The sequence below is a fragment of the Setaria viridis genome, chromosome 6 (assembly GCF_005286985.2).
Source record: "Setaria viridis chromosome 6, Setaria_viridis_v4.0, whole genome shotgun sequence".
In the NCBI taxonomy this organism is placed as follows: Eukaryota; Viridiplantae; Streptophyta; class Magnoliopsida; order Poales; family Poaceae; genus Setaria; species Setaria viridis.
Genome location: NC_048268.2, coordinates 33764151 through 33790260, shown reverse-complemented (window position 1 = coordinate 33790260; position 26110 = coordinate 33764151). Strand labels below are relative to the sequence as shown.

Sequence of the window (26110 nt, the reverse complement as noted above, 5' to 3'; positions counted from 1 at the left end):
AGAAAAAATAAACGAGCTAGGAAGACGAGCCCCTCGCGTGCGTGCCTCTCGAGCCGGCGGAAGACGAGCCGACGCTTAGCAGGGCTTCTCTGCGCCTGCAGGAGCTCCTCTCGCCTCATGGCTCCAGAACGAAGGGTTACAGAATCTGTTGCCACAGCTTCTCTGATTCGTTTCACAAACAAAATTTGGGATATTTCATAATCTGAAAAAGTTTAAATCTAAAGAGTGGTACGTGGAAGTGATATGTAAAAAAAAATGACAGGTCCATAAAGGGTGATGTGATCCTTATCGAACAATATAAATGAGTTACATGGTACCAACTGATATAATACAGATCCAAATAAAATTATGGGTAACACAACAAAGGTTACATACTTTCTTGATTTGGCATTCCACCAAAAATTAACTTTTTAACAGCCGGCTGTAATGTGGCAGCTCGATCAACTCCAAGTAAGAGATTTGTATATCCTCCTTGCATATAAGGAGCACCCACGGTTGAAGAATCTCTGTACATATTAAATTGTGGTATTATGGCATTAGCATAGCTACCTTGGATCAATGGAGCAACCATGGACGAAGATTGTCCATGCACATCATTTGCAGAGTTTGGCACCATACTGTTAACATCCTTTTCACCATCATTAAAATCCTGTACCAAATCAAATATGAAAAGTGGATATAGTCCAACACATATGACTTACGATAAATAGTTGCATATAAGGAATTCAAATATGAAAAGTGGACTTAGTCCAACACATATGACTTACGATAAATTGATTTAGATTAGCACCTTCGTATACTTCGGATCTATTTTCTACTGCAGTTGTTGAATCTTGTCCTATATTCAAACATATCAATTTAACTATATTGGCATATAATAGATAAAAACATGTAGAATTGATATGAGTAGTACCTTGCTTTTTACCACTTTTCTTTTTCTTCCCTTTATTCTTTTCAAGGGAGATGGTCCCTCGCTTACTCTTTGGGCCTTTTATCACCCGAGGAATTCTAAATGATATTTTACCTCTTAATGTATCTATAACACAGTTTGTTGAAACTAGAGGGACCTCACTGGCTTTTTGTTGCATCCTGCTTAGAGAATTATCTGCTTCCAAGTCCAACTTATCTATGGCATTCTCCAAATCAACAAGAAGTTCCTTGGATAGTGAACACTTCAATGCAATGGATGTCGCCTTTCGTGCAATACGTGCAGCATGCGTTTTCAAGCTTTCCTTTTCAAATTCTTGTTTCTCAATATAGAATCTTTTCTTTGCATATTTTTTCAATCTATTCAATATGTATTGAGATGGCAACAAGAAAATATTGTTTGCATTGAAGACTTTGAGGGCATGCTTGCACAGTAAACCTATATGTGGATATCATATTTCATTACTTTGTATTATAAACTATACTATTGCAATAAAGATTTTTGTATGTACCTATGGATTCGTATTTTCTGCAAGCACATGTAATGGTAATATCTACTTTGTTGAACACAACCGTTGCTCCATAATCATAGTACATATGTGTAACCGTATATGTCAAAATCGACCCCTCAGTGTGTAACAACTTACAAGAGAATGAAAATTGTTCATTAAATTCTTCCTGAAACTCTTTTACATTCGGCTTGTATATGACTCGACCGCAGTCTTCAAAAGAGGTATGTGTGCAACTAGACTCTTTCGACGTGATTGAAAATCTTCATCCAACTCGTTATTACGAAGACTAACAAAAACCTTGTCACATTCTTCAAGTAGTTCCGAAATACACAATTTCCTAAGAAACATTTTCTTGAATACGTTATTCATACCTTCGCTTCTTTGAGTGGAGTTCATATCAGCTGTAAATGAGTCACGGTATACACAGCAGCCCACTTTGTCCTCAAATCATATAGGTTTAACATCCATTCATTGTCCTTAAGGTTGTACTCACACAACAATTCATCCCACTTCTTGTTAAAGTAAAACTCAGATCTATCTTCATAGACACATCCCTTAAAATCAGGAAGAAAATTCTCTGGATGCTGCTGGATTACATGACCAAGATGTTTAGCAGCATTTAGATAAATATGCCACAAACAAAGATGATGACTTGTGTTTAGGAATACATAAGCAATTGCACCTGCTATGGCCGCATCTTGATCAGTGAAAATTGTGTTGGGATGCTTACCTGACAGCTGTTAAAAAGGTTTCAAATAGACAAACAAATGATTCAATAGTCTCATTAAACAATAATGCAAACCCAAAAATTATAGTCTGCTTGTAATGGTTGGTTCCCAGGAGCGGAGCAAAAGGCATTTCAAACTTATTAGTCTGAAACGTGGTGTCAAAAGACACGGCATCACCAAAACATGTGTAATTCATGATAGATTGACCGTCCGCCCAAAAGAAGTTAGCCATCCTGCCATCTTCTTCATCTATTTGAATGGCATAAAAAAATGTTGGATCCTCTATCTGCTTATTTTTTAAGTATTCCAACAATGTTTGTGCGTCATTGGATTCTAAGTATTTTCTGCGCTGCCGACCAATCTCATTGTTACAATCAATCCGTGAGAATGGCACTTTGTCGGCTCCTCCATAAAATTGACCATAAACTCAAACACTTGGGCTGGTTTCATCCCGCCCTCCTTCATCTGGCCAATTAGCTTCTTGTCCGCTTCTTGAACACGTCGTTGGGACCTAAGCTTCTGTCTTTTATTTGGACTTGCAAGGTAATAGTTCTGATCAAACACAACCTTCTGCACTGACCAAACCCCCTCCTTGCTAACACTAAACTGAATACGAGAATCACAACCTGTCCTTGTAGTGTCCTTTGATGACTCAATTTGTCGATGACCTTGACTACTGCAAACTATATATTTGAGATAGATACTGCCATCTCTTCGACGCTTTGTGTCGCTCTTTCTAATACTGAACCCAACCTTGCCTGCATAGGTGTTGTACATATCATAAGCTTCCTCCTCAGATTGAAAAGACATTCCAACTTCAGGAACGATGAAATAATTTTTCGCAACTTCATCAACCACCTGTTGTACAATGAGTCGAGAATTAAAGGTGCCTTACAACAATACATATTATTATACTATCACTTCAATTTATTATTCACGTTCCTTACGATTACCTCATCCGCCCCTAATCACCGTTACTGTCGCTCGCTCCGTCACCGCTGCCCAGGAGGTCATGCTCCAACGACTCCACCTCCAGACCCGATGGCGCCATATGGATCGCAAGGTCGCCGCCACTTGATTCTGCACGCGCGACAGCTCAAACCCTAGGCAGCGATAATACGGAAGACGATAGCTCCTGCATGCGGTGATTCCGTGAGTAGAAAATCGAGGCGCAGTTCAAGGACCTCATGCGCTACCTCTGGATGGAAGTCCTGCCTCGTCGAGCGCATCTAGGCCGCCGCCGTCGCTGGGGAGCCGCAGACCGGCACCGCGGACACGCCTCTACGCGTCGCCCGGCAGCACGGCACCGACGACGGCCTCTACGCGTCGCCCGACGACGCCTGCGGGCCCGCGATCCTGCGATCACCAGCTGCTGAACAACCCCGCCGTCCCGGAGGTGTCGAGCACCACGGCCGGGTCGTCGTCTTCGTCCTGAGATTATGGAAGGCCCCGGATGTTGTTCGTGAAACGAATCAGAGAAGGGCTCGTCAGCGCCATCTCGTCTTCCACCGGCTCGTCTTCCGCACGCGCGCGAGGGGCTCGCTCGTTCCTAGCTCGTCTTCGTGGCTTTCCTTCAGCGTGGTGGCTCGTCTTGCTGGCTCGTTCCTGGCTCATCTATTTTTTTCTTCTTCAGCGCTGGCTCGTCTCCTCGCGCGGGCGTTCGATCGGGAAGGCTGCCCACGCGTCGTGATCTGAGGCCGTCCTGCACCAGGACTCGGTTGCAGGAGTCCTGCGTCTAATTTTCTTCCGTTTGCAGCTAGCGCTGTGTGCCTGTGTACCGTGTCCGGCGCCTCTGCTTGGCCTGGGAGGTGGTGGGAGTTGGGAAGTTTGGAGCCATGCATCGCCTGGGATCGATAACAGACGCTGCCGTCGTGACGTCGTGTGCATTTGGTAGCAGGTATGCTTGCACCAGCGCGGTGGGAGGCACCGGATCGGAGGGACGTGACTGGACGGTGATCTCAGCGACAGGAGGCCGGAGCCAACGTGCCGCGCGGTGGATGGTGATCGCGCGAACCCACGCATCGTCTCGTGTCCCCCACTCTTCACATGCACGTATGCGGAAACTAAACTAACCGCGCAACAAATGCGACGGCGTCGACACCTGACCGGCATGTAGCTAGACTTTGATGCGTCCATGCCGGCCACGTGTAACATTATTACGCTACATCCAAAGTAGCACAATGTTCCTATCTAGGGAGTTCGTCCGCTGCGGGTATCACGTTGTCGAGCTCAACGTGCCCATATAAGAAAACCCGCCATGATTGATCAATGACGGGCAGGTCGATCTGCCCCAGGAGGACCGCCTTCCTGTCATTTTTAACTTACTACTCAAGTTCATGGGCTTCTTTAAAGCACCGGCAGCCGGTACCCGGGAGGGAGGGCATAAGGGCAAGGTCCATGCCATTGCATTTGGCATCTCTCTTTTTCCCTGCAACTCAGAGTAGCACAATTAGCTCTGTGAAACTAATACCTGGTAAAGCATAATATAAGCTAAGATAATATAGATTATCACCTGGAGATCCAGCACATATATGAGATGGTGGTACCGGCCGGCTGAATCTCTCGTAGTCCTGGGTAATCTTGCATTGTCATGACGCGTCCTGTGCACAGAGACGTAAAACTACACATGGACAGTAAAACTGACACACGAAACTCACTTGTTATATCTATTTTTGCAGGGGGGTTTTTCGCAAAATTAACGCATGACAGTTACTCTGCCTGGTATTTGCCATCCAAGCTTATGCCTCTTTGGTATCTAATAGCATGAGGATATCATGCGGGATGCATTTCAGCATTCAAGTATTCTCAAAACCATCTTTGATTTCTCAAACATATAAATTGTTGAATTTTGTTTCAGGAGCTTGCTAGACCTTGATTTAGTCCATTTCTGTGTGGTAGTTTAGATTACATTTCACATGTGAGATTCCAATTGCTACATTTTGTACAGCCAGTATCATCAGGTCTAAAATTTGAAATTCCTGATGTTTGGTTACAGATAAGAATGTTTTTTTAACAGCCTAAAGGTCTCAATATGGATGTTGACAATTGTAGAATTGCAATACCTATTTACTAAACTACACTATTATCAATTGAGTTTCTCATGTTGTACTCAGCAAAATTTAAGATTTGTGGGTGAGCACTTGGTTGTCTAGGATCGAGAGTGGAAATCAGGAAGCCCTTGTATTAGTCTCTTACGAGTAAAGTGCACTGTCACTCTGCTAACATGGCAACGAGTGTCATTCAGATCTCTCAACTCTCAAAATGCACACATAGCTACAGCAACTAGGCCTATATGTCAAAACACATCCAAACAAGTTTGGACCATATACGACTACGGACGTGGCGTGGCACAATGGGCCCCACATGCCCGAAGGTAGGAGTTTTGCCACCATTCTTCATTTGACTTCTTGCAAATACCCCTTTGAGTATATAATGCTATATTGCTATAGATAAGATCCTAACACTAAAATTATTATATCCCAAATCCCTTTTTTGCGATTGCCAACATCATAGTTGGAACCGTAGCCCCCACGCACCAGATCCCGATGGCGCCATCGCAGCCCGATTAATCGCCGGTCTTGTGCAATGAGCTTTCAATTTTCCATTTCTACTTTGAGCTCAGGCACCATCATGGATGGGAGCTCCAGTTCAGTCCTGACCGGGCAGAAGGGAAGGGGTAACCTTCCTCTCATTTATATGCATTGATTGCAACTGCAGGAAGGTCGGGGTGCTAAACCAGATCACTATTCACCTTTAGTCAGTAATCAAAACCGGTTTCGCTGACTGGATGGCTGTTTTGCTGACTAATGACTCCACATGGGCAGTCCAACGTGGCAAAACGAATCGAGCCCACTTGAGCTCCTGCCGCCATCAGGCAAGGGCTCGAACCAACGCATCGCCCCTGCTCGGCCCCGCCGGCGCTCCCCTGCTCGTTCCTGTTCCATGGCGCCCGTTGCTAGGCCCCGGCCACCGGCGCTCACCCTGCTCGATCCAGTCCGCCGGCGCTCCCCTGCTGGTTCATGTCTGATGGCGCCCGCCCTGCTCGGCCCCGCCTGCCAGCGCTCCCCTATTCGATCCAGTCCGCTGGCGCCCCTGCTCCGTCCCGTCCGCCGGCCCTGCTCATCGCGCGGGATCCCATGGCCGTGCGGCGTGGTCGAGGTACTACACATGCCCAAGGGCCTTGGTAAGCACTGAATTTGGTCAATTCGGCTATTATTTGGCTCTATTTGTGGTTCGATTTTGATCTGTTGTTGTGCGCTCTATGGATTTTGGTTAGGATGGAGGATGCAAGCTTTACCAATGGCATGTGGTGAACTTAATTGTTTTTTTTTATGTAGCGAGTTCTCAAGTGATATGCATTGGGTTCTGTCAATTTGCTTCTGAACTTGCTGCCGCTGCCGTTCTCCATCCAAAAGATTCAGCGATGTGGCTGCTCTTCCTCCTGGATGGTGCGAGATGCGGCTGCTCTTCCTCCTGGATCAGCTGGTCCCTCCTGCTTGTCCCCATGATGTTGTGGCCCCTGGTTGAGCTGCAGCCACGGCCGGGCCTCTCGCCGGCGGCTACCCGTCGGCACCACACCACGATAGCGGAAGCGAAGGCCCAGGCAGGCGAGCACGGCACAACATCCAGGCGTGGTGCATGGCTCCAACGTATGAGCGGAGACGACGCGCTGCACTTGGTAGTGTTGGACGATGACATCCGAGCCGCCATGGCGGCGCAGTGGGCGGCGGCGAGGTGCTCGGCGATGACGGAGGGTCGGAGGTGGCCAATATCTCGAGGATAGAAGACCAAGCACACCTGAGTCGGGCTGAATCGGAGGGGGTTATGTGCACTTCATTTTTTTATTGCCACGTTGGATGGTCCACGTGTCGCCATTAAACAGCAAACCGGCATCCTAGTCAGCAAAACCGGGATACAATATGGTGAATAGTAAGCTGGTTTAAGAATCAAAGGGTTACTCATAGTTCAGGGTAGTGATGCTGTGTGGGCGGCGCAACTAGGCGTGGCAGACACGAGTGCACGGGCAGGTGGCACCGTGGCAGCAGTGGAACAGGCACGCGAGATCAAAGCGAAATTCAAGTACCAGTTGGATCGATATGATCCAATCCAGAAAAAAGAAGCTAGCCATTGCTTATTTGCTAAAATTATTTCCAGCTATCTACTTGGATGACCTCACGTTGAAGAACAACCAAAAGTGGCACATTGTTTGACGAGATTCACTCGTGGAGCAGTGAGGCACGCGCGGCCCTTGCAAAGGGAAATTGGCACGAGGGGGATGCCGGCGGGAGAGAAGTTGAGAGAGACCGGAAGAAACGGTGGCGATTGGTGCCTTGGTGCTCAGGATAGATCTGGTTTTGGGCACGCGGAAATTTTGGGTATGAGGTTGGACAACTGTTGGAGCACTATTTTTCACTTTTGATCCCAAAAGTGGTTGGTCACTCTTGGAGATGCTCTGAGAACACATATTCCACATGTAAACTGCCATAACTAGATTCTACAATCTAGATGACAGGTATATCAGCAACTGCATGCAAAAGACAGGTCCAAAAAACATGCAGATAATTCAGATAGGAAGGTAACGGTAGAATTTGCCACATTAGAGCCGCTACTTGATAGCAAAAAGGTTGGCATAACAGGTAACCTCGGTAGTAACACCGACACAAAGCAGAGTTTCCTACAGCAGGGAAAGACTAGAGCCAGCAGTCGTACTGACGAGTAACCCAGCCTACTCGTCCTCCTGGCTGCGGATCCTGGCGAGCTTGTTGGTGACCACGATGTCGAGCTGAGCAGCGCGCTCAACAATCTCCTTGCGCTTCCTTGTTGAGACGTTGTGGGCAATCTCAGCGCAGTAGGTCCTGCATAAGGGAAGGGCATTGCATCAGTAAAAGGAACTACAAACAGCTTTTGATCATACAGGCAAACAGGTCGGAATGAGAACACATGTTAACTTCTACAGTCAGCTTTGGTAAATTCATACCTGTTGTGCATCATGAGCAACTCCAGCTCAGAGACATTGTGCACCACAAACTTCTTGAATTTGTTGGGGAGGTAGTGCCTGGTGGACTTGTCTGAGCCGTAACCAATGTTGGGCATCAAGGTGCATCCCTTGAACTTCCTCCTAACACGGGAGTCAATACCCTTTGGCCTGCGCCAGCTTGGCTGCACAATAAATGATGGGAAATTAGCCTTGCAAAAGATACAGTACGATTAGCAGGTAGAGATTAATACAAAGATACGAGGTAAAGAAATCACACTAGACAGAGATCTGCGTGTAACACTCAGATACAGTAACACATCAATAACCCCACTCCCAGGTGAAGTAATAAGCTAGTAACACAGCCAGCCAAATAGTAAGAAATCAAGTTAAACATGAAGTTAAATTTGAGCTAGACTAGAGTCAGGAAGTTATACAAACTCAGGCCCATGCCATAATCAAAATTGCTAACGAATTAAACAGGTTCATTCATGACAACACTTGACCCACTATTTCCAGGAGATTAATATACAAAATTTGAAGTGAGCTAAATGGACAGAACAAATGGTTATACAGAGCCAATGAAAGGAATCCCTATTTTTCAATCTCCAATGTGACAACAGTAATCATATATTCAGTGAAAGATCAATTTGGTGCTCTCTAAACCACCCTCACCTCAAATGAAAACCACAAAATATTTCAATCCAGCTATTGAAACTTGTAATCAAATGATAAGACTTTCAGAAGAGGAGTTCACTGCACAGGTCAATGAGCACAGCAGCATTGAATGGCACAAAAATTATCAGGATAAGAGATAAATAACACGTTCACTATCTATTGCCACCCCAAAATGCAAGTGGATACTAACTATTCTTGTACATGGTATCGAGCAAATGTGTAAAATTTGATTGCACACGGGGAAAACAATGTGCTCAGGACAGTATCCATGATGCAATATGAACACCTGTGGGAGCCCAAATACACTTCCTAAACCAAACAAACAGACCCCTGTGTGGCAGATTCAAACTTCCAACCGGCTCAAAATGCTACTGTTTAGAGCACTCTACCACTGACTTCTAAAAATCAAAGGGAATCATCATGCTGTTTTGTAAGCTGCTTAACCAGAGCTACTTTTTTTAGATCAACCAGAGCTACTAGAATCGGGGTGGATCTAGGTACAATTAAACAAGCGCACGTATTGATAAAACAACACATCCATGTGATAAGGAACGCATCCATCCATCAGGAGCTGACGAACCAGTAAGCTTCTACAGAGGAAACTCAACCAAGCACACAGATCCGGTTGCCAAGAACGAAGCACAAGGCAAGAGATTCCATTTCAGCGAACGATCAAAGGAGGTTAAAAGCTTCGCACCTTGAGGCACTTGTAGCGGTCGAGATGGGGCCTCTTGAACTGCTTGACCCGCTTCTTCACGATCTTCTTCGTCAGCAGCGGCACCGCCATCTCTGCTCCATCATCGACCACCGACAAAACAAACATCAGACAAACAGGCAAACGTGAGGCGAGGTCGACGAGCAAAGGAATAGGAAAACCAGCGGGGAAATTTTCGCCGGCGAGGCGGCGCACCTTCGGATCGGGAGCACGCCGGGAGGGGAGTAAGCGAGAGGGCGAAGCGCGAGGCGGCGGAGGCGGGGGTTCGGGGGTGGCGAGGGGGCTCTTATACGGGCTAAAACCCTAGCGAGGAGAGACTGGTCGGATGGACGGCTAGGATGCGGGCAGTTGCGGCCGGACGGTGGGATTGGGTTGGACGGGATCGTCTGGTGTTGGGCCTCCGTTTGGTTAAAAATGTGACGGCCCAAGTTTGTTCGGCGACCGAAAAAAGCGAGGAAGAGGGCACTGGGCTGGATCTGTTTTAAGTATGCACCCGTTTGGGTATTGCAGGTAGCGTAAATTGGCCTGGATCCGCACGAAATTGTTTTGAGGCCAACCCAAAAGAAAAGGGAGGAAGAGGGCTGCTCATTCATTGCTGAGCTGGCTGGATCTGCTTTAAATATGCGCCCTTTTGGGGGTTTTGCAGGTAGCGTAAATTGGCCTGCTTCCGCACGAAATTGTTTTGAGGCCGAGAGGCATTTGCATTTTTATTGGGTGCAGACTAAAACCAGCCCAGCCCAAGCCACCACATCCTGCTCGCTAAAGTTGGAAACTCAGAAGAACAAAAAAGGGGGGACAAATTTGTGAAGTCACTTGTAAATTTTTAGGCAAAATAGATGATTTGATCCTTTAACTTTAGTCTGAGAGTCAAGTTCATCCTTTAACTATCAGGTTGGCCAATCTAGTTCCTCAACTTTAGTTTTTGATCAAACTCGTCCAAATACTCATATGGTGCTCCATACTAATGTGAAAAGTCACTTTTACCCTTGCCCCCCCAAATTTCTGTCAGCACTATGATGGATTGTGAGTATTCTTGCGGTACTGTGAAGCTCGCCATAGTATCAATGGAGGTAGAGAGGGACTGGTGTGGCAAATTGACTATGAGCAAGGATTGTAAACTGCTGATTTGTCTGGGTCTTTAAAAAGGACATGTTGTTGCTGGTGGCTTACTTGAGGAGAGAAATTGGACCGCGAGCAGCTGCTGCTGCCTTGTTTGACGATTGGTGCTTGTGCTTTGTATTTGTTTATTGCTTGCTTTGCTGACGCAGAAAGGGTAAAGGAAACTGGTTGATATGAAGCTCAAATCGAAGAGAAATGAGATGGCAGCTGTTCCACTTATACCTCGCCTGCTCAGTGGTGCTACAAGCAGATAAAGGGGATGAGAGCTAGGATGGCTATCTAGGTTCGCTCGATTAGATTGTGGCATCATAACCTTGTATAGCGCAAATGGTGACAACGGAAATTGAGAAAGGGGAGAAGGAGCTAAGGGCAAAAAGAACTTTTCGCATTAATCTTATGCAAATACGGAGTATTATATCACTATAAGGATGAGTTTGACCTAGAAATAAAAGTTGAAGGATTAGATTGACCAATTTAAAAATTAAGGGACTAAATCGACCCTCGGAGCATACCAAAACGTATATTTTGCCAAATTTCCTTCGGCCACTCTCACCCACGTTTCTGAACTTTCAGAGGCTCCGAAACGAACAAATTATCCGATCATGCTGCAGAACGATATTTTCCATGTCGAAATAAAACTTTCTTCATCTAGAAATATCCAGCATGTACTGCATCTGTAATGTACATGGCCTCGTATTCCTAGTATCTGTGGGATTAATCATACAGAAAATACAAAAATCGCTCAAATCCCTATCAGATAACATTTGGGGAGAGGGAGCTACCTGTACGCCGTCGGCCATGAATGCAACCTGTCAAGACTGCCGCACCGGCCAGACCACAGACCAGACCAAGGTTTGTGCAAGGCTGGCGCGCACGGCGCACCGCGCAGCATCCAGACAGAGAGACAGGAGGGTTCACCGGTTCAGGCTCGGCCCCACCAGCCGTCGCCCCGGCCCCGAAGACCGACGGCGAAGACGACGACGCCGACACGCGCAGCGGCGGGCGGCATGTGCACCCATACGCACGCATAGAGGCACAGACACGCGGTAATTTCCCCGTCCGCACGCAGACATTTTCCCGCCGGCAACTGTGCCAGCCATGTGCCCTGCGCGCGGCGCTGGGGTTCTCGGTTTCGCAGGCTAGGAACCGAACGCACCATGGGTTGCCGGTGGCGGCGGCTGCTCTCACTGGCCCGACCTCGCTCTGCCCGTGACTCATCTAGGCACGGCAGGAGCGCAGCGATGCTCCATTGCTCCAGCGGAAAAGAGCTCAATCATATCCCGGTCGACCGCCACCTACCGCGCGGAGCCCCTGCCGGCCGGCGTCCTCTCGGCGGTTACCCTTTCCTTTCCAACTAGCGGGCTGCCTGCCTGCCGCCTTTTCCCTTGGGTCACACACCCTGCAGCAGGTTATGTTAAAAAAAAAACACCCTGCAGCTGCACTGCAGGCTGCAATTGGTGTAGCCCCCCATGCAATCAACGCCACTGATTTCTCTCGCGCTTTGCTTGCATTGCATGGTTAGGTTTGGTTTGGATTGGATTTGAGAGTTGGCGCATCGCATGCGTGCTGTAATGGCGTAGTGCGCTGTTCTTCCCATCATGCGGCGCCTGATCTTCATCAGGGAATGATGAGCTGAGCTGAACAGAGCAGGGCTTATCGAGTTAGGCACAGAGTAGGCCATCATCTTTCGGAAGAAACGGGACGGGAACAGAGTGATCAATCACTCCCAACAACATGTGCTGAAAAGATGTTAATCGACGTTCCCATCCATGGATCGATCGATACTTGCGCCGCACAGAATAGTTCCGCGAAGCTAGCTTAGCTCCTTTGATCAGATCATGGCCAGCTGTAAGGTGTTGGCCCTGAGATGGTGAGATCGCCGTCATCGCACTCTTCTCCCGGGCCCTTTAACACCGGGACGCCATGGAAGGAAAACACTGACGAATCCATGCGTCGCCGGCGATCATGTGCGCAAGAGGGTTACCAGAGGATTAGGCAAGGCATCGTCGTACCAAACGCTTGTACTGCATCATCTGCAGACAACTCTGCTGCTACAACGACAACACCACCACCCAGAGATTCATCAGAAACAGAGCGCTGCGGCAAGAAAGAACTAGGGCCATGTGACCGGATGAATGACATGTCTCCAACTACAGTAAATCGCTATGCTAATGCTACCAAACAACAGCTCAACATTCAACAACCAACAAGTACAGCAACAATGTTTATTTCCTCCCCCAGCCAAAAAAAAACCCAGCAAAAATAGCGCAATACTTCCTCTCCTGCCCACCGCCGCCGCCACCTTCGCTGATGAATGATGCTTGGTAGAATCCATCTACCTCCATCATCATACCGTCACCAAGAAACCCACCAGCGCCATCATCAGGAGCGCCGGCGCGGACACACCGGCCGCGGTGAGCGCAGCGGCGTTAGGGCTCTTCCCCGCGGACGGCGCCATGGACGACGCCGCGCCGCTGTCGGTGCCGCTGCCGGACGCGGACGGGCCGCCGGCCTCGGGCGCGGGGACGGGCGAGAGGGAAGGGGAGCCCGCGGCGGCGGCCTTGCTGCCGGCGAGGACGAGCTTGGCCTTGGCGGAGAGGTTGTCGGCCCCGAACGCGTGCTTGTCGGGTGCCCCGCTGGTGACGGAGGACCCCACCTGCCACACCTGGTTCACGGCCTTCATCCCCTTGCGCAGCTGCAGCTTCCCGTACACCCGGATCTTGCCCCCGCTGCCGCCGGCGTCCGCGGCGAGCTCGGTGGCCGGGAACTCGAGCGGGGACGACGCGCCCAGCCCGTAGCCTGAGATGTTGTACGTCTTCACGGTGGGGGCCCCGGACCCGGACCCCTTGAGCGCCACAAGCGCCTGCGCGCCGGCCATGCCCTCGCCGGTCGGGTTGAGCCCCCACGCCACCCACCCGCCGGGCGCCGCCGGCGCGGCCACGAACGCCACGGAGAGCGAGCTCTTGGACGCGTCGTAGGTCCAGTGCAGCGACGCGCCGAGCTTGGGGAGGTCCTCGCACGTCGCGTACGCCCGCCCCGCCGGGAACTTCTCGCTCGCGCAGGCGGCGGAGGCCAGCCGCGTGGCCGCCGGCGACGCCAGCAGGAGGAACAGGAGCAGCATTGCGGAGGCGGCCATGTGGGGTTTGGGCTGGCTGGCGGTCGCTCACTGCTTCGGTGTGCGTGGGCTTTGCTGTTCTTGGAGTGGAGCTGTGTGGGAGTGTGAGCAGGGGCAGAGGATTTATAAGGGGAGGAGTGGGATTGATTGGCAATTATGAGCGTTATTAGGGGGGTTTCCGCATTTGGAGGGCTTGATTAGGCTTTAAAAATACTGTTTATTGCGTGTGGTAGCCACGAGTGAGTGAGTGACCGAGTACCGTGCCAACTGCTGACAAAACTAGGCTACGGTAATGTGCTGAAAGTAGTATGAACAATCTTTGGCGCGTACAAAGTACAAACCCCCTTTTGAGTTTTGACCTTTTCAAGATCGAGCGGAATTAAAAAAATCGCGCCTCCCGAACAAGTCTTTAAGCATACAAGATCATACTAGTAGTGATTTCAAAACGTAATCGAGTAGACATATACTATGAATTTCATAGGCGCGCTTTTTTACATGGTGTGGGTTTGAACATAATTCTACTTGTTATATTCATGCATCAAATGATGCTAAGGTCAGTAAGAACTTACTCTCTCCAATACAAATTACTATTCGTCTGTTTTTTATATGACTTCGATATGCATATATAATAAAAATTAGGTATCTAAAAAATCAAAACGAATAGTATCTTCGGGTGGAAGGAGTAGTTAAATTTTGTGCCATAAATGATATGAAAATTGAGTAATTGCTAATCAAAGTCCTGTCCTAATGAACCAGAATACGACTTATATTTTGAGATGGAACGGGTCCGCAAAGCCTCTCTTGATTTTCGCAAAACCTAGCCGATTCCGCGTCAAAAATCCCTGCAATCCTGGTGGGCAAAGGAGTCGTCAACCGTACTACATGAATGGATTTCTGAAAAGGAATGCGAAACGAGCCGCTCTTTACTGCTAATTGCATCCCTCGATCCAGAACGTGCCGAGGACGCGCGGCCACCGCCACACGCGGCGCTCCGAGGCGGGCGAGCAGAGCTAGATGCGATTCGTCGCCGCTGGGCCTAAACCAGGACGGGGCACAGATGCCAAACCAAGTAACCAACCGGAAGAGAACCAGCACGGCGTGGACGAGACGGGCGTGGCAGGCGCTGGAAAGGCAGGGCCGCGCACATGGCGCCGAGCCCCAGCGCGTTAGGAGCCTTGCCAATGCCACCCACCACTCAGCGGCGATTAGGCGGCCATTCTCTGGTCAGACCACTGCCTGCCAACCTCGAAGCTCCGAACCCAATCCAATGGTAAATGATGGTCCATGCATGATGCATCTCTGGGAGGGACCTGACCAAACTTCCTTTCCGTCGCAAACTCTTGGAGGTCCATGTGGTGGGAGCCGATGCGTGGCGTGCGTGATCCCAACGGCAGTGGCGAGAGGAGACGAACGGAACTGCCTGTTACTTCTCCGGATCCAGACTTCAGAGTTCAGACAGGTCGCCGGCGAGGTGTGGACGTGGACACTGGCGACGAGCTTGAAGGATGAAGTGTCCGTCACTCCATTGATCCCTGATCTTCCTTCGCCTTCGTTCGTTCGTCAGAGCAGCTGACCGCCGAACACATCGCTGCAGGAGTAACTCGTCCCTGCCCACACTGACTTTCCCGCGAGACGGGCGTTGCGTTCTTACCTCACTCACTCACTCACAGGGTCAAATTGTCAACGGTATAACGAGTGGTCTACGAGTCCAAGACCTTGTTTAGTTCCCAATTTGGGAGTGGCAAAATTGGCATTTTGTCATAAATGCGCAACGGTAGCGTTTCGTTTGTATTTGTGAATTATTGTCCAAATATTGACTAATTAGGCTTAAAAGATTCGTCTCGCAAAGTACAACAAAACTGTACAATTATTTTTTGATTTCATCTACATTTAGTACTCCATACATGTACCGCAAGTTTGATGTGATGGGGAATCTTCTTTTTGCATAGTGTCAAAGTTGGGAGTTTGAAGGGAACTAAACATGACCCAAGTAGCAGTAGCAGTAGCCGTTCTTGACTGGAGCCTGCCTGCCCTTGGTCGTATTGATCTCAGAAATTCAGAGGCGCGCGAGGATCCATGCCATGTTCGGCACCGTGCGGCGTGCCCTGCGCGCATTAGATGCAGGGCAACTGGTTGGCGTTGAAGATTGACCCGTGATTCACGACGGAATTGGCCGATGACGAAGGGGGTGACCGACTGATGATGCAACCTTGATCCTCGGGTAGCATCGTCCGAATGCAAAAGAAATCTGGGTTCCTTCTGAATTGGATGAACTAGTAGTAGTAGGACAGCAAGCGTCTGAATGTATGATTGAACTCACATGTTCCGGAATGAAGCAACGTGTATGCAGGAGATTGGGTTGATTCGAAACATAGGCATGTGGGAGCAGATTAGTCGCGATTGTGCATTTTTTTTTTCAGTCTGAATGGATCTGGAAGATCTACAAACCAGTTAAAACACGCCCTTGAGCTCCAATGTTCTTTTCAGTCTTTACTACCAGACCAGACCATATATTACGATTTACGAACGTGTTCAGATACGTTGGAGCCGTCTTAGGCGGCCACCATCGGCCAATGGCAGCTCTGAATCTTTCACCCTTTTTGTCACCTCTCTGAAAGACTGAAACCCACCCACACACACACTCCTGTTGTCTGCTTGTCTCTTCACTTGTGAACCTGCATCGCCGTCCGGTACCTAGCAAAGCATACCCAAGGTAGCATTAATCTACCATATCTTCTCTCTGCAAATTGCACCGGCCGGAAGGATTAACGAACGGGCAAGAGAACAAGCTCAGCAACTGCGCATCTGGGTATCCTGGACGCGAGACGGTTGCACCCGTGATCACTGCTGATTCCGCTTGCCGCACGCCCTGCCAAATGTTCAGCTCGGCAGTCAGATCATAGCAGCAATACAAAACTCCAGGCAAGGCATCGTACCCATCCACGCGTCAAGGATTGGGAGATGCAGAAAGCAGGCTGCTGCATTTGGATTTGATTATTGCTTGCAAGCATGGCTATGCAGGCAAGGGCGAGAGGAAGAGCCAAAACGGGCAGGATTGGGCCTGTTATATTATACAGGCCAAAAGTTCAGAGGTCCCTGTCGTAGTGTCATTGCGGTCTGTGTTTTAGCAGTACGAGAACGTTGTGTATAAGCAACTCAATGATCGAGGTATAGATCATTGAGTCGCATGTGATGATGGTCTCTGAAACACTTCTGGCCATGGCCGTGCCGGCGGGGCAACGCCTTATTCTATCTCTGCTCGTCTCTGACAGGGAGTACATCCCAATTGGAGCTTAAAAAAGTACTCTTAAGGGTTATGTTTTCGGATTAGGTAAGGGGCTATGCACGCACGCCTAGTATTATCTCTTCAAATAGTTTTGTCTTGCATACCATACCACTTTACACAAGTCTACATGCTGATGGACTGGAGAGTGAAAAGACCTCTGAACTTTATTGTACAGTCTCTCAATTTCTGGCCTTTCTTCCTCCTGAAAAAAGAAGAGGCAGATGGAAAGCTGCTGCACGGACGATGCTTTCAGGTGCGAGATCATCCTTTCCCAGATCGATGGATTCCCCCATCTTGTTGGGTGGTTAGGTTTCACGGCAGTTGACGTTCACACCTAGCCGCTAATTAGGTGTACGTGCGCCGGTGTGATCCCAGCTTTCAGGTCCGATCAGGACACAGGAGTAGTCCCTTCCTGCTTGGTAGCTAGGGCCGCTCTGAAGACCTGGAAAGAGGCTTCTTCTTCTTTTTTCTTTTTTTTTTTGCCCATTTTGTAATCTTTTTGAAGAGAAGTCAGTAGGTTAACTACCAGTATGTACTAATAGAGAAAGTGTCCATTTTCAGTCTGAATTCCTACGCTAAGGACTTAAATTGTACAATTTATCACGATTTTGGTAAGCATTTTATACTTCACATGCTGCTTCTTAAGCTGTCTGCTTGATTAGTTTGGCTTGTGTCCAACGATAACAGAAATAGTAATTGGACCAGGTTCATTCGCCGGCTAGCCCGTTGGGTTTCAGCCGAACAGAGCACAGGTCGATCGGGTCAAGCGAGCGTGGTTGAAGGGCACAGTCCAAGAGCCGAATTCCCTGTAAGAAAGCTCGGAAAATCTAGCAAATTGTTTCCCATCCCACCAACCATGCCCATTTTCTCCGAGTACTGACACGGAGTCAACACTTGACTTCACCCCTAGATTTTGAGAGTACTCTCTCCGTCCTATAATATAGCAACGTTTAGAGAATTTGAAATCGATTAAGGAATCGTGTAAAAGGTCTAATTTGCCCCTAGACCTCAACACGTACGTACCAACCGCAACTTGTCCTGGAAAACTGCTACGCCGTGCAGGCCGGCCGGGATGGAATGTGAAACCGTGACTAGCAACTAGCAAGGCCGGCCTGCCTACTTTAATTTGCATTGCATGAGTGTACTGGGTACCTGCCGTTCAACCGTATTGCATTGCCATCGGCCGGCGTCAAAGCTTGGTTGGTTTGAGTGTTTGACAACGTACTAGGGCCGTGTTTCAACGATACCGACGTACACTCGGATTCGCACGATCGGCAGTCTTGAAAAAATTAGTTTAGTAAAGAATCGGGCTTCCTTTTTCGTGCTGAGAATACGGTCACGTGGCGACGAAGCATAAAAGGTGCTACTGCGGATTACGTAAGAGTGGTAAGAACACGCGAGGGGGTCGAAGAGGTGAATGGGTTGACAGCGCAGGGCGGCAGGGCAGGGCGGCGGCGGCGTGAGCTCGCCGGAGCCATTGGGCAGACCGCACGATGCAAGTGCTTGCAGAAGCTCATAAACTTTTTGTTGGACGAAGCTGAGATTTTCCACGAGAAGATTCAGCAGCTTTTGCTGTATCAGGAATGCTTCCTTGTCCGGAACGGAGGGTCGCCGGACCGAGCAGACCAGCTCCATTTCGGCCGCGTAGCCCCGAGATCCCGACACGAGCGACGCCGACTTTTTGCGTGGCTGGCTGGCCGGAGTTTCTGAGCGTCCTTTTTTTGCGAACCTGAATTTCTGAGCGTTGATGTCAGTAGCCTCTGAATTTCTGAATTTTTTTCTTTGCAAGAGGTCGTTATTTGGAAATTGCACTTCGTACATTGTTCGCACGCGAATGCGTCACGCACGGCGGATGTTCATGCATGCTTGGGGATCGCCGTAACCTGATCGATATGGCGTTGATTGTTGTTGGTGGCCGATTTTCCCATCATGCGATTTCCCGTCCTGAACTTTTGCTGCAGTCTTGCAGACTTCGCCCCTGAACCTTTTCTCTGCTGCAGGCACCGTACATTTCATGGCGCGGACAAAACTAGTGGCGATTTTCAGTGGCTTTGTCAAGCTGCTGATCCAGTCCGTGCCAACAAGGCAGCAAGAGCACAGCCGCCATCTCATCTCCCTGTGCTGCAGCCTGCAGGCACGGGCGCGGCTTCGGCTCGGCTTGGCTACGGCAGTGGAAGCCCGTGGTACGTCATGCGGCCGTCACGGTGCCGTCAGAGGGGCCCCGTCGCTATCCACCGCGGTACCAAAGGCACACGCACCGGTCACCAGCCACCCGCCGTCCTTTTCGGGGGCCTCGGCCGCATGGAAATTGGAATCGCGCGGCGTCGCCACGCGCCAACCCGAGCCCCCGTCGTCGCCTGGCTCCCGTCGTTTTCCTTTCCCCATCCGTGATCCCTCTCGTGGTCGTGGCCGCAGTGCACGAACAGAGCAACCTCCAGATTTGGCGACCTGGATGTGAAATTGCGAATTGGCTCGGCACGCTGGTCTGAACGGTCGGGGCGGCGACGCCCGTGCGGGTGCGGCAGCTTACCAACACGATGCGATAGGTGCGTGCCGATCCTGCCGCCTCCCGACCAGTCTAGGTCTTCGTCGGTTCGATTAACTCATCGGCGTGAGACCGACGGGTGCTTCGCCGTGCCGGAGTTGCAGCCATCGAAGTTCGAAGCGTACGAATGGATGATTCGGTAGGATATCGTCTATACCCACTAATGGAAAACTCATCATTCATCCCGAGACTCAGTACCGGTTGCATTTTACCCCAGTACTAATGTGATAATCAGTACCGGGCTTCACGACTAAGTCACCGAGAAACCCCTCGTGACCCCCTTTAGTACCGTGTGGTGGCTTCACCGATACTAAAGGGCACCCATTAGTACCGGTTGAACCTCCAACCGTACTAATGTGCCTGAGGGCCTTTAGTACCAGGTGAAAGCTTCACCCGGTAGTAATGGATGACCTTTAGTACCAGGTGAAGTCTCCACATGATACTAAATGGTAGCCTCATCCTCCGCCTTCCTCTATCCGCGTGCAAGCCTTATCCATTCGCCTCCCTCCTTCCCCCGCACAAGCCTTATCCTCCGCCTCACTCCCTCCTCTACGCAAGCCTTATCCTCCGCCTCCCTCCGTCTGCACCGGCTGGCCCCCTTGCTCGAGGAGGTGTCGACCCGGCCCCTCCCTCCCCCTCCACCGACCCTTCCCTCCCTTCGCCACTGCCGACCCTCTCACTACCTTCCTCCCCGGCCTCCCCTCCCCTCCCCTCTTTGCTCGCCCCTCACCTCGTGCCTGAGGTGAGGAGCGGCAGCGGTGGCCATCGGGGCACGGAGCGGCAGCGGCTAGCGGGCTCGACGCGACAGGATGGAGCGGCGACGATGGGATCCGGGGGTGGTGGTGGGATCCGGCAGATGGAGCGGTGACAACGGGATCCGGCTCGAGTGGGGTGCGGCTTGGGCGGTCGGGCCGGCGGGGTGCAGCTCAGGTGGGGTGCGGCTCGAGCTCAAACCGGTGGAATTTCCTTTTTTTTTCTTTTTTTAATACATTTTATACCGAAGTAGCAATACTGGTTACATAATCGATACTAAAGGGAGTTAGAAACGGGTACTGAAGACGCTTTTCCAAGCAGTGACCGTCTCTGCTTTTTTTTCTTTCACGAATCTGGTGGTTGCGACACCCGAATTGGATCCTCCGTCGCGTCCATACTCCATGGGACGTACGGGGCGCCCTCATCACAGCAGGTATCGTCTTCACGAGGCGGCAAGACGACCACAGACACGCACGCACACCGGTGGGTGTTGAACACTCGTCTCGATCGCACGCGTCATTCCTTCCCCTTGAATGCGAGCTGTAATAGTGTGCACGCGAAAGAAGCGCGAACTTGGGCGCACGTACGCTAGCCAGGAAAAGGAGGGACACCCGGGTGGGAACGGACGAAAGCGACGGGCCGATCGATCGGTCGATCGCGGTCATTACGCTGGTGACCTACACGCCCAACCGTTTCGTGGTCCGCGCCGATCGGCGCACAGGGGCGACAAACCTCGCTCGAGAACCAAAGTAGCAGCCGACGGCCGGCGGCAGGCAGCAAGCAAACAAGCAAGCAACGCGGTGTTTTTTTCCGCGCCCCCTGACGTGCGTTCCGGGCCGTTGAACGGACGCTGGTGCGTACGGCGCACTCGCCGTCGCCCCCAAAGCTCACAGCACAGGTACGACCGCACAGACGGGAGTTCCCGGTTTCCAACGATTCCGGCAGGAGCAGGACAGCCCCAAGTTCCACAACGTGGCGCGCGTCACGGCTTGCGCGAGCCCGCGTTGTGTTTTCTCCCCAAACCACGTTGCCTAGAACCACATGGTGCTCAGGTGTCAGGTCAGCAGCTGAGCTGAGTGAGCCTCCCGATCAGGTAAAACGGCGACTCTATCCCACCGTCCCAGTATCCCACCACCAAAGTCACCAACCCTCCGCGCCTGCACCTGCCGCGAACGCGCGTCACCGCGCCGCGCCGTGGTCGGACTTGGGAGAGGGGAGACTGCGGCTGGGATCGAGCCGCGCGGCGCGTGGGAACGCTCGGAACACGAGAGGACAGTCAGGACACGGACGACCGCGACCGGGCGTGCCGTGGGCGCCGCGGCGAGCGCATTTCCGCGCGGCTGCCGGCTGCCGGCCGCGGACGCGTCCCTGCCGTGGCTGGCGCTGCTGCCAAACTCTGGACCCGGAAGCGTAACTGCGAGCCGGTGAGGCCGGCCGTCCGTGGCACGGGTGGACTGACCGCCCCCGCCGCGCAGGCCCAGATGCAAGCGATCAAAGCGCGCCATGCGGTCCATGGCATGTGCTCAGATTCGTCCTAGACTCCTAGTTCCGCCACCACCTTCCTTGGTTGCAACCCCACAAGACGGGGCAGCGGCGTTAAGCACGCGTTGACCTGGTCCAGGATGCATGCATGCATGCATGGCGTTGTTCTGGAAGCATTTTACTACTGTTTCCGGGGGATGCATGGCGCTGATCCCTGCATCGTGCGTGGGACAGATCATCTCGGCCTCGATGTCACGCGTGATGTGGCCGCCAGGCGCCACCCAGCCTCTGGGCTGGGTTCATTAAAGATAGGAGGCGGCTGCGATTACGGAAGGGTGACGATGACGGTGACGCCTTGCGTTTCGATGCTGTTGTGATATCGTGGACTTGTGGTTGCTCGGGCAAGCTACTAGCTAGAGTGCCAGAGGATATCTTTCCGAAAAAAAAGTGCCAGAGGATATCTTTCACAAAAAAAAAATTGCTAGAGGATTGTAGGCAACAAAAAAAGAAACGTTTCAAACCAAATTGCCACCATAGGTGGCGCACGTCCCTCGTTACAGTTGGTTGGAAGCTCTTCCTGTCCCTGAACACCAGCGGACGATTGACGACGGCCTGTGGGGGTGGAAGCACACCTTTTCAGTCTAGCTAAGATTTCGCCTCCCTCATCTCTGAACTGTGAACTGTGCGTGCTTTTTTAGACCATCCTTATCTAACATTTCAATAAAACGTCAATACTACACATTGTTTGGTTCTCTACCACAAATCTATGTAGAGAACAATATGGAATTTTTAGCTTGCACCTACAGCAAATGCTGAAGAAGAAGTGGTAGTGCATCAACCATGTCATTTCTTCGAGAACATTGCATTGCTTAATTGTGGCGATCAAATTCAATAGCATTTCTCTGCCTAGAGCACAAGATGCGATTACTGAGCTCAAGGTGAAGCCATGAAGTTGGTCATCGCAAAAGAGGAACACTATGTCCTCTGCTACTAAGAAACCACAAATAACATTGAAATTGTGCATTTTATGACCCTCTCTTGGCAATTGTGCATACTTATGGAATGAATCATCAGTTTACCATGCTACATTTACTTCGGATCCTCCATAAGTTACTACTACCACGGATTAAAGAGGAAACCTCAAACGATCCATGCATGACAATGGCGCAGTACTCGTCTGAGCGTGTAAAAAACCTTTCCAAAGCGAGTCACCGGCCCTCTGACCGCGTCAATCCGGGCCCAATCGCAGGCCGCCACGTGTCCAACGTGTCCTCCGCCTCGCCTTATTAACCGCGCCCCTCCCCTCCCCCTGCCGCCCCACCACCCACTGCATCCGAGCTCCAACTCCGCACCCAAAAATCCGCAGCCTTTCTGCGGTTTCCCCACACGAGATTCCTTCCCCCTCCTTGGAGCCTAGTGCGCGCAAGAACGCCCGCGGCGTCCGGCCATGTCCTTCCCGCGGCTCCTCGTCCTCTTCGTCCTCGCCGTGGCGGTGGCCCCGCGCCGTGCGGCCGCCGCCTGCGGGGCGGAGAAGTTCTCGGCCAACCGGGTGTTCGCGGCGTGCGCCGACCTGCCCCGCCTGGGCGCGTCCGTGCACTGGACCTACGACGCTGCGGCGTCGTCCCTCTCCGTGGCGTTCCTGGCCGCCCCGCCCTCCGGCGGGTGGGTGGCCTGGGGGCTCAACCCGACCGGCGAGGGCATGATCGGCACGCAGGCGCTCGTCGCCGTGCCCAAGGGAGGCGGGTACGAGGTGCAGACGTACAGCATATCCGGGTTATCTCTCGGCTCCCCGGGGCCCCTTTCCTACAAGACGTCCGATCTCACCGCCGAGAGCGGCGGCGACGGCCGCGTCCGGATTTTCGGGACCCTCCAGCTCCAGAACGGCACCGGGGAGGTGAACCAGGTCTGGCAGGTAGGCCCATTCTCCGGCGGGGCCATCGGTATGCACTCAACGACTAATTCCGACAACCTGAACTCCAAGGGGAAGCTGAACCTCCTCACCGGGGCCAGCACCGCCGCCAGCGGAGGGGGGAACATCCTCAGGAAGAGAAATGTGAGTTGCTCCATTTCACGCCTTAAAGATTTGATTTTACCTTTATCTGTTCGTATTGGGTGGTTTGCTTGTTTCTTGAATCCTTGTGCTTTTGGTGCCCGTTTCAAGTTCATCCGGAAAAACACAGAACTCTAATTCAATTTTTTGCGTAAAGAATTCACCTTTTTTTTTGGATTAAAGCTCTTCCATTTGGCCTTGTTCTGGAAACGAGTTACTTTGTTTTATATGAAGCGTTACTGCTACAAGCAAGATAATTCCCCGCGCCCCACCTAAAAAAGGGGAAAAAATCAAATTAAGCTTGTTGCATGATGATGTAGTGGCAAGAGCGTGGAAATCTATCAATTTTAATTTTAGGCTTAGAATGTAGGAGTATGTATGAAGGTGACAAGAAAAAAAAAGGAACTCGTGGCAGTGGTTATGTGAAATGTTCTACGATTGTCCTCACTAATTCGTCCTGCTCCATTGAATCGATTCAAACCTGCTAATCAACTGTACTTGTCCTGTACGGCGGACGGCATTTGTTGACTGTATGTTCATGTGTGGCATACCAGCAATAGGTTCTTCTCTTATCCGTACACTTCGAATTTGGATGCATCGGTGCTGCAATTTTCAAGTCCAGTCAGTTTTTATCCTTCCCTGGTGGACTTCAGCACTTCAGCTTGGATTATTCCAACCCTTGGTGGCTAGAAACGCATGTTCTTAAGCATTCAAAAGCACAAAGACATGTGCTGCTAACATGCATCAATCCTATGCAATCGAGACAATCGTTGACATGGATTTCTCAATATTATTTTACTAGCTGTGACGGTAGTGCCTAGGTAGGTGCCTACTGAGTTGTGACAACTGAAGTCTTCAATAAGAAAGTAGTGTTTCCATTTCCATTAAAAAAATATCATTATGGTCATTTAGCACCGAACAGCTGTTACCTTCTGAGTTTGCTTTGGGTACACTGTCCAGTCCTGCTGGTTTTATTAAAACATTTCTCATTTCTCCAATTGTTTGTGTAGACCCATGGAGTCCTGAATGCTGTAAGCTGGGGTCTTCTGTTGCCCATGGGAGCCATTTTTGCGAGATACCTCAAGACATTCAAATCAGCCGATCCCGCATGGTTCTACCTCCACGTAGCTTGCCAGCTGATCGGCTATGGCGTCGGAGTGTCTGGATGGGCAACTGGGATTCATCTTGGAAACTTGTCCAAGGGAATCACCTATTCAGTTCACAGGAACATTGGGATCACAGTATTTTCTCTTGGTACTCTGCAGGTACATACACCATGTTCTTCTCACGATGCTCATTTACCTGTTGAAATCCGAATCCCCTGCTAATAGTTTTTTATGCGCGTTTGTTTTTCCCATTCAGATCTTTGCGCTCTTCTTGAGGCCGAAGAAGGATCACAAGTACCGGTTCTACTGGAACGTTTACCACCACTCGATCGGTTACACCATCATCATACTGGGCATCATCAACATCTTCAAGGGCATGTCGATCCTGAGCGTGGACCAGAAATGGAAGACGGCCTACATCATCGCGATCTGCATCCTGGGCGCCATCGCCCTGATTCTGGAAGTCGTTACATGGGGCATCGTCTTGAAGCGGAGGAAAGAGGACAACAAGACCTACAATGGCAACGGGAACGGCCACTTGCCGCTATCTATGTAATAGAGCTCCATAGTCAGGGTCCTTTGGCCTCTATTTATCTTCAGTGTTTGTGTTGGTGTGCAGATGTAGGGGGCGATAGGTCCTGTGATCTTAGTATCTCTCTTAGTATCTCTCTTTTTTTGTATGATAGATGTGTGTATACTTGCACAATTATACCGGAGATGAGTGATACTAGTGGCATTGGTCATTGCCTGCTTTTTGTTCTCTTGTGAATGCTGAGCTGATCATGCACTTGTGTTCTGGAGTCATGCCGTTTGCTCCCTTTTGCGAAAAAGGGTGACGAGCTGTCGAGGTGTGCCACCCAGTGGTTGGTGAGCAGTCTGAAGCTGAGAAGAGGAGATACACGTATAAACCCCACTAGTGGAAGCATGATCCTTCTGGAAAAGAAAAGTGAAACATCTAGAAAACGTCGAGTGTACTGCTTGCTAAATCTTGTGTGTATTTTACTGTTCTCCGATGGTGGTAAAAAGTGAGGCAAGAGATACCACTTTCACTCAGTGTGATGGTTGTTTTTCTTTTTCTTTTTCTAGAACGGCGTCATGCTTCTAGAACGCAAAAATTGCA

At 50.4% G+C, this 26110-nt stretch overlaps 3 protein-coding genes across 3 annotated transcripts; 1 reads left to right on the top strand and 2 right to left on the bottom strand.

Moving 5' to 3' along the window:
* Positions 1-7707: 7707 nt before the first annotated feature.
* On the bottom strand, positions 7708-9878 carry LOC117861411 (large ribosomal subunit protein eL32z). The gene is made up of 4 exons (XM_034744965.2): positions 9730-9878; positions 9517-9608; positions 8145-8326; positions 7708-8022 (listed from the first exon to the last, which is right to left on the bottom strand). Exons 2-4 carry the CDS (start codon positions 9604-9606, stop codon positions 7893-7895), a joined length of 402 nt encoding a protein of 133 aa, XP_034600856.1. The 5' UTR covers positions 9607-9608; positions 9730-9878; the 3' UTR covers positions 7708-7892.
* A 2766-nt stretch (positions 9879-12644) lies between these two features.
* On the bottom strand, positions 12645-13882 carry LOC117859861 (auxin-induced in root cultures protein 12). The gene has a single exon (XM_034743041.2). It carries the CDS (start codon positions 13787-13789, stop codon positions 13001-13003), a length of 789 nt encoding a protein of 262 aa, XP_034598932.1. The 5' UTR covers positions 13790-13882; the 3' UTR covers positions 12645-13000.
* A 9264-nt stretch (positions 13883-23146) lies between these two features.
* Positions 23147-25733, top strand: LOC117861388 (cytochrome b561 and DOMON domain-containing protein At3g25290). Its single transcript, XM_034744933.2, has 3 exons — positions 23147-23887; positions 24895-25149; positions 25247-25733. Exons 1-3 carry the CDS (start codon positions 23282-23284, stop codon positions 25544-25546), a joined length of 1161 nt encoding a protein of 386 aa, XP_034600824.1. The 5' UTR covers positions 23147-23281; the 3' UTR covers positions 25547-25733.
* The last annotated feature ends 377 nt before the right edge of the window (positions 25734-26110 follow it).